Below are 9,244 nucleotides of genomic sequence, written 5' to 3'. Positions count from 1 at the left end.
AAGGAGACAACTGAGAGGTGAGATGCACAGGTGGAAAATGCTTTATACTTGCCCTGAGCTGATGATATTTTATGTATGGAGGAAACTATCTTAGAGTAGGAATAAATGATTCCAGCCAGGGGAGCACCACCCAGCAGTAGAATTCCAAAATTCAACATCATGTCATTAACAAAGGTATCAGAACAGGCATGCCCGATGACCTGATTGAGTTCACAGAAAAAGTGGGGGATTTCCACCTCTGAACAGAAGGACAGCCGCAACACCATTAAGCTTTGTAACAAGGAATTGAGAACACTGATGACCCAGGACTCCAGAACCAGCAGTCCACAGAGCCGGGGGTTCATGATGGCCATGTAGTGCAGGGGCTGACAGATGGCCACAAAGCGGTCATAGGACATCACGGTCAGGAGAAAGTGATCCCAGTCTGCAAAGATTATGAAGAAGTACATCTGTGTGATGCAGCCTTCATACGTTATGACTTTGCTCTGAGTCTGGATGTTCCACAGCAACCTGGGGATGGTGGTGGAGGTGAAACAGATGTCTACAAAGGACAGGTTGGCCAGGAAGAAGTACATGGGGATGTGGAGGTGGAAGTCAGAGCTGACAGCCACGATGATGAGCAGGTTTCCAAACACAGTGATCAGGTACATAGAGAGGAAAAGCCCAAATAGGAGGGGCTGCACTTCTGGATTCTCTGAAAATCCCAGAAGAAGAAATTTTGAAATTCCTGTATCATTGTCTGGTTCCATGTGGTAGAGATGACTACAGGGAAAGAAAAAAAAGAGCATAAAAATTTTCCAGTATTGGGCTTCATTTATTTACTTATTATTCTGTTTTTCATGTTTTTATGTTTTTCTTTAAATGTCAGTTAGCTAACCTAAAGTGTCATATTTGCTTCAAGTGAACAGTACAGTGATTCAATACTTCCATACAACACCTGGTGCTCATCACAAGTGCCCTCCTTAATCCCCATTGCCCATTTCATCCATCCCCCTCCACCTGCCCTCTGGTAACCAAGAGGGTGTTCTCTGTAGTTAAGAGTCTATTTCTTGGCTTGTCTCTTTTTCTCTCTTTTTTCACCTTGGTTTATTTGTTGTTTCTTCAATTCCACATATACCTGAAATCATATGTCACTTGTCTTTCTCTGACTGACTTATTTCACTTAGCGTAATACTCTGTAGCTCCATCCGTGTTATTGCAAATGGCAAGATTTCATTTGATTTTATGAATAATATTCCATATACATCATATATCTCCCACATCTTCTTTATCCATTCATCTGTTGACTGACACCTGGGCTGTTTCCATAGTTTGGCTATTGTAGATTATGCGGCTAAAAACTTTGTTTGTGTATCCTTCTGAATTAATATTTTTGTGTTCTTTGGGTAAATATCTAGCAGTGCAATTCCTGGATCATAGGGTAGATCTTTTTTTTTTCTTTTTTCTTTTTGAGGAAACTGCCTACTGTTTTCCAGATGGCTGCACCAGTTTGCATTCCCACCAGCAATGCAAGAGTGTTCCCCTTTCTCGACATCCTCACCAACAACTGTTGTTTCTTGAGTTGTTGAGTTTAGCCATTCTGGAAGGTGTGAGGTGATACTGCATTATAGTTTTGATTAGGGGCAAATGGGCATTATTACAGATAGACATGCTATAATTTATATTTTCTTATCAAGAAAGAAATATATACATATTTTTGGGTAGATCTGATCCCATTTAAGGGAAGTGACCTGACATCTCTGAATAGGAATTCCTGTACCTTCAGCCCTTTCTCTAAGAAGGAAGGTATTACAGTTTGAAAGAGAAATGCTTTTCTGTATTTGAGGAATGTATATTGAGTTTGTCATCTTCTAGACAAAGACCATAGGGTTCTGAGATACAAAAATCCATACAGCTTTTGGGTAAATCCCTAGTAGTGCATTTTCTGGGTTGTAGGGTAGCTCTGTTTTTAACGTTTTGTGCAAGTCCATACTATTTTCCAGAGTGGTTGTACTAGTTTACACTCCCACCAGCAAAGCAAGAGGATCCCCTTTGTCTGCATCCTCGAAAATCCCTGTTTTTTTTCCTGTGTTTTAATTTTAGCTATTCTGACTGGTGTGAGTTGATATCTCATTATAGTTTTGATGTGTGCTTCCCTGTTGATGAGTGATGTTGAGCATCTTTTCATGTGTCTGTTGTCCATCAAATTGTTTTCTTTGGAAAAATGTCTATTCATACCTTCCGCCCATTTCTTAACTGGTTTATTTTTTTGTAGGGGGTGCTGAGTTTGATAAGTTCTTTATAGATTTTGGACACTAATTCTTGATGAGATATGTTACTTGCAAATGTCTTCTCCCATGATGTAGGTTGCACTACTAGATATTTACCAAAAGTATAGAGAACTACGAATTTGAAGGGGTCCTTGCACCTTGATGTTTTCAGCAGCAATATGAAAAATAACCAAGCTATAGAGAGAGCCCAAATGTCCGCTGAATGATGAATGGATAAAAAACCTGTATATATACACATACATACCTATATACAATGGAATATTACTCAGCCATCGAAAGGAATGAAATTTTCTCATTTACAATGACCTGGGTGGGGCTAGAGTATATTATGCGAAGTGAGATAAGTCAGCCAGAGAAAGACCATTATCATATGATTTCACTCATGTGTGTATTTTAAGAAACTAAACAAATGAACAGACTAGGAGAAAAACAATAAGGCAAACCAGGAAATAGTCTTTTAACTATAGAGAAAAAACTGAGGCGTTAGGTGTTTAGGGGGACAGGTGCATTAGATGATGGGGATTAAGGAGGGCACTTGTGGTGATAAGCACCCAGGGTTTATGAAGACATTGAATCACTAAATTCTACACCTGAAACTAGTATTTCACTGTATGTTAACTAACTGGAATTTAAATAAAAACATGAGCTAAACCAAACAGGAGAAGAGAAATAATTAGAGCAGGGATAAATGAAATAGAAACCACTGAGGGCTTCAGTGGGTAGGGGGGTGGGGGACTGGTATAGGCCGGTGATGGGTATTAAGGAGAACACATATTGCATGGGGCACTGGGTGTTATACACAAATAATGAATCATGGAACATTACATCAAAAACCAAGGATATGCTGTTTGGTGACTAGCATAACATAATAAAAATTATTATTAAAAAAAGAAAAAAGAAACAGAAAATCAGTAGAACAGATCAAAGAAACTAGAAGCTGGTTCTATGAAAGAATTTATAAGATCAGTAAACCACTGGCGAGACTTGTCCAAAAGCAAAGGAAAAGGACCCAAATGAATAAAGTCATGAATGAAGGGGAAGAGATCATGACTAACACCAAGGAAATAGAAACAATTATTAAAAATCATTACCAGCAGTTATATGCTAGCAGATAAGCAATCTAGAAGAAATGGTCACATTCCTAGGAAATTATAAATTACCAAGACTGAAACAGGAAGAAAAAGACAATCTGAACCGGCCAATAACCACTAACAAACTGAAATAGTAATCAAAAACCTCCAAAAAAACAGGATTCCAGGGATTGATGGATTCCTAGGCAAATTCTACCAAACATTTAAGGAAGAAATAATATCTGTTCTACTGAAGCTGTTTCAAAAAATAGAAATTGATGGAAAACTTCCAAACTCGTTCTATGAGGCCAGTATTACCCTGATCCCAAAACCAAACAAACAACCCATGAAAAAGGAAAATTACAGGCCAATATCCCTGATGAACAATGGATGCCAAAATGCTCAATAAGATTCTACTCAATAGGATCCAACAATATATTAAAAGGATTATTCAACATGACCAGGTGGGATTTATTCCTGGAATGCAAGGATGGTTCAACATCCACAAATCAATCAACATGATAGAGCACATCAATAAAAGAAAAGACAAGAACCATATGATCCTCTCAGTCAATTCAGAGAAAGCATTTTACAACATCTTTTCCTGATTAAAACTCTTCAAAGGGGGTACCTGGATGGCTCATTCGTTAAGCATCTGCCTTCGACTCAGAGCATGATCCCGGCATCCTGGGATCAAGCCCTGCATCAGGCTCCTCCTCTGGGAGCCTGCTTCTTCCTCTCCCACTCCCCCCGCTTGTGTTCCCTCTCTTGCTGGCTGTCTCTTTCTCCGTCAAATAAATAAATAAAATCTTTAAAAAAATAAAACTCTTCAAAGTACAGGGATAGAGGGAACATACTACAATATCATAAAAACCATCTATGAAAATCCCAAAGCGAATATCATTCTCAATGGGGAAAAAAGGGAGCTTTTCACTTAAGATTAGGAACACAAGACGGATGCCCAGTCTCACCATTATTGTTTAACATAGTATTAGAAGTCCTAGCCTCAGCAATCAGACAACAAAAATAATTAAAAGGCATTCAAATTGGCAAAGAAGTGGTCAAACTCTCTCTCTTAGTAGATGACATGATACTTTATGTGGAAAACTTAAAAGATTCCACCCCAAGTTATTAGAACTCATACAACAATCAGCAACGTGGCAAGATAGGAAATCAACATAGAGAAATCAGTTGCTTTTCTATATGCTAACAATGTAACTGAAGAAAGAGAAAGAAATTCAGGAATCGATTTTATTTACAAAAGCTCCCAAAACTATAAGATACCCAGGAATAAACCTAACCAAAGAGGTAAAGGATCTTTACTCTATAAATCACACTTATGAAAGAAATGGAGGAAGACACAAAGCGATGGAAAAATATTCCAGGCTCATGGATTGGATGAAAAAACATTGTTAAAACATCTATGTTGCCCAGAGCAATCTACACATTCAATGACATCCCTATCAAAATAACAATGACATTTTTCACAGAGCTGGAACAGATAATTTTAAAATTTGTATGGAACCAGAAAAGACCCCAAATTGCCAGGGGAGTGTTGAAAAAGAAAACCAAAACAGGGAGGCATCACAATGCCTGACTTCAAGCTGTCTTACAAAGCCACAGTCATCAAGACAATATGGTATAGGCACAAAAACAGACACATAGATCAATGGAACAGAATAGAGATCTGAGATATGGACCCTCAACTCTATGGTCAACTAATCTTCAACAATGCAGGAAAAAAACATCCAATGGAAAAAAGACAGTCTCTTCAATAAATGGTGCTGGGAAAATTGGACGGCCACATGCAGAAGAATGAAACTAGACCTATTTCAAAACAATATGCCATGATAAACTCAAAATGGATGAAAGTCCTTTATGTGAGACAGGAATCCAACAAAATGCTAGAGGAGAACATATTCAGTAACCTCTTTGACCTTGGCCTCAGCAACTTTATTCGAGACAGGTCTCTAAGGCAAGGGAAACAAATGCAAAAATGAACTTTTGGGACTTCATGAAGATAAAATGTTCTGCACAGCAAGGAAACAGTCAACAAAACTAAGGCAACCCACGGAATGGGAGAAGATATTTGCAAATGACACTACAGATAAAAGACTGGTATCCAAGATCTACAAAGATCTTCTCAAACTCACCACCCACAAAACAAATAATCCAGTTGAGAAATGGGCAGAAGATATGAAGAGGAACTTCTTCAAAGAAGACATACAAATGCCTAACAGAGACATGAAAAAATGTTCATGACACTAGCCATTATGGAAATACAAATCAAAACCACAATGAGCCACCATCTTACACCAGTTAGAATGGCTAAACTTAACAAGACAGGAATCAACAAATGTTGGTGAACTTGTGGAGAAAGGGGATCCCTCTTACACTGTTGGTGGGAATGCCGTTGGTACAGCCACTCTGGAAAACGGTATGGAGGTTCCTCAAGATGTTAAAAATAGAGCCCTATGAATCATTGATTGCACTACCAGGTATTTACCCCAAAGATACAGATGTAGTGAGATAAGGGGCACATGAACCCCAATGTTCATAGCAGCAATGTCCATAATAGCCATACTGTGGAAGGAGCTGAGTTGCCCTTCAACAGAAGAATGGGTAAAGAAGATGTGGTCCATATATACAATGGAATATTACTCAGCCATCAAAAAGGATGAATACCCACCATTTGCATCTACCTGGATGGGACTGGAGGGGATTATGCTAAGTGAAATAAGTCAAACAGATAAAGACAATTATCATACAGTTTCACTCCAATGTGGAACATAAGGAATAGAATGGAGGACCACAGGGGAAGGGAGGAAAAACTGAATAAGATGAATCAGAGGGGAGACAAACCATGACAGACTCTGGACTCTGGGAAACAAACTGAGGGTTACAGAAGTGAGGGTGTGGGGGGATGGGGTGACTGGGTGATGGTTAATAACGAGGGCACCTGTTGTGATGAGCACTTGGCTTTATATGCGACTAATGAATTGTTGAGCACTACATTGAAAAGTAATGATGTACTATATGCTGGCTAAGTGAATGTAATTTAAAAAATGAAAAAAAAAATAAAAGCAAAAAATAAGATAAAAAAATAAATAAGTAGATAAATAAAAACATGAAAAAATAAGTACATACAATCCAATGACAGAGAAAGAATATATATAAAAAATAAAAATCATATACCGTGTCAGATGGTGAGAGGAGACAGGAAGGAAAAAAGTCTGTATAAAAATGAATGGATTGGGAGTTTTAATAAATTTTATAAGCTAAGTTTTAATAGGAGTTCAGGAAGACCTGCCAAGAAAGTGACATTTTAACAGAGGTTCCAGAAAGACTGAGCAGGAGGCAGAAGGATGTCTGGGGGAGGTGGGTGCCCTGCAGGGAAAGCAGAGCAAAGGCCCTGCAGGAGGCACTTACTGCAGATCTGCAGATCTCAACATGTGGTCAGTTCGGTGAGGGAATGAGCAAGAGGGAGAGAGAGGAGAGGTGGTGGCAGAGAATGTTGAGGACTGAGGTGGCTTTCCTGCCACTGATGGGACTTCAAGACACGGAGTCCTTCCTTCACATGGTGTTCTTTACATATTATTAATTCCCCCCACCCAAGGTATTCTTTAAATAAGAGATAGATCCCTTCCTTATTTCCATCTGTTGGTGAACATTCTTGCATTTAAGGGTCACATATTATAGTATATGAACTCAGGTACCATTGCCCCACAACACACACACACACACACACACACACACACACACACACACACACTATGGTCTCCCAGCACTGCACTACACTGTGCTTTTCTAGCCCGACAATATTGTTGAAAGAAATGGTGCGAGGCAAGCTGTCAACATCAGATTATCTTCACCCTGAGGACTGTGGAACTAATATTTAAATGCTAGTTAGTAAGCTTTCCATGGACATGGAAACATGGGCTCCATTTTAATTTGATCACCTTGTGTCCTGTATTTAAAGAAACACAATAAAACAGTTCCAAAACACAGAGAAGAAGGATATGGGCACAAGATGCAAAAGAGATCTCATAAGCTCAGGCAGTGCCTGAGAGATTGTGATGAGCAGAGAGCTTCCCTGGTTCTGGCAGCATTCAAGCCCCAGTGCACATCCCCTGATGCCCAGAATAATTAAGAAAGCAGAAAACAAACAAGAATGGAGTGCTATTTTAATGCTGTCAAGACATTGTACTGATTGAATATCCGTCTAGAACAATGTGCAAAGGGAATAAACCTGTAATTTACAACAGAAAATACACAATGTATGGCAATATACGGGGATTTTTGTTCTTTAAAAATTTTTTAATGATTTTATTTATTTATTTATTTGAGAGACAGTGAGCAAGTGGGAGAGAGAGAGAGAGAGTGTGAGCTCCAGAGAACACCAGTGTTGGGGTGGGGAGAGGGAGAGGGAGAAACAGGCTCCCAAATGAGCAGGTAGCCTGACATGGGGCTGGATCCCAGGACCCTGGGACCACGATCTTGGCTGAAGGCAGACGCTTAACACACCGAGCCATGCAGTCACCGCAAGAGGATTTTAATGTTGAAATAATACAAGACTTTTCCAAATGATTTTAAGTGCAAAACTTTTGGAATCAGAAAACTAGGTTTTGAAACTCACATCTACCACATATAAGATGTTTGAACTTAAGATGGAGAGACAAGCAATCCATTCCAAATGTGACTATCTTTAGGCAGATAGTGGTGATAGCAGCACCCATCCTCCTGGGGTGGCAGACTGGGGTCATCAGTACATGTAAGATAGCACAGTTCCTGACTGTGAGTAAATGAGTTATTTCCACCAGTGAACAGATTTGGCTGAGTTTTCTCTTCTTTTACAACTGCTTCCACTGTATACACACCTCTGGGTAATGAAGTATTACAAAATAAAGCTAGTTAGCATACTCCTTTTTGCATATAAAACACACATTTTTTATGTGAATACTCCTTGAGAAAAGGTGCTGAGAAGCTTATGTCTCAGGAACTGTTGTTGCAAGGGAACAGCTACCTGCATGGGTCTGGGGTTATCTATAAATATGGAACATGATGAAAACCACCACATCCTGAAAAGTTCACCGCACATGCCTCTCAGCCCAATACTCTATTTTCCTGCTCCCCTTAGCTGCAAACTCCTTGTATATGTTCTAATTTCACTGGCACCACTTTAGGTCCTCCAGTTCCTTCCCCCGTCTCATCCAACTGGTCTTCCATTCCCACCATGTATCATCAACAATGATGCCTGTATTGCTGAGTCTGAAGGACACTTCTCTTTTGAACACATCACATAAATTAATGATAAATGCATCTACTTCGTCTCAGGGGACCTCAGGTAAATTTCTCAGTTTCCATTCTCTCTGATCCTTTCCTGAAATTCCTTCTGAGCTCTCAGACTCACCTGGTGGGTCTATAAGATGAAAGTGTCCGTGTGGAGGTCCCAATTCCTCCCTGGATGGTTGATGATGGAGACTGAAGCCCTGTTCCCAGACAGGACAGCAGGAAGCAGTGAAGCATGGGTCCCCCAGCCAGACTTAGGAACACAAAAATATTTGCAACCATGTCCCGGCCAGTCCAAGGATCCACATGCTGGCGTTCTACAGCAGAGGAGATATTTACAGCTCCCTGTGTCTGCTCACTAGGCGCTGTTTCCATTGTTACTCCCTCCTCAGAGCACTCCATTCCCTGTGGGCCACTGGTCTGGACAGAAAGGAAACTTTTCCTGCTGAGACTCTCTTCCTGGGAGACCAGAGTAGAAGTCAGGTGAATCCAGTTTTGTATTCCTCATTCTCATGAACTTGCCTGCCTTCCAGAGGTCTGACCTCCTTGCACATCTCCTTAACCTTGAGATGATATTGAATTTATTTTGTTGATTGTTTACTTTATCATTTATAG

The 9,244-nt window shown here is 39.8% G+C and overlaps 1 protein-coding gene across 1 annotated transcript in view; it reads right to left on the bottom strand.

Moving 5' to 3' along the window:
• The window catches only part of LOC117801743 (olfactory receptor 1571-like), a 10,509-nt gene extending 1,505 nt beyond the window's left edge, over positions 1 to 9,004 (bottom strand). Inside the window, exons 1-2 of the mRNA XM_034657177.1 lie at positions 8,751 to 9,004; positions 9 to 600 (exon numbers count right to left, since the gene is read on the bottom strand). Coding sequence (XP_034513068.1) covers positions 9 to 600; positions 8,751 to 9,004 — 846 coding nt within the window. The remainder of the gene's footprint in view (positions 1 to 8; positions 601 to 8,750) is intronic.
• Between the last annotated feature and the right edge of the window lie 240 nt (positions 9,005 to 9,244).

The sequence above is a fragment of the Ailuropoda melanoleuca genome, chromosome 4 (genome assembly GCF_002007445.2).
Source record: "Ailuropoda melanoleuca isolate Jingjing chromosome 4, ASM200744v2, whole genome shotgun sequence".
Lineage (NCBI taxonomy): Eukaryota > Metazoa > Chordata > Mammalia > Carnivora > Ursidae > Ailuropoda > Ailuropoda melanoleuca.
This window is presented reverse-complemented; position numbering and strand designations above follow the sequence as displayed.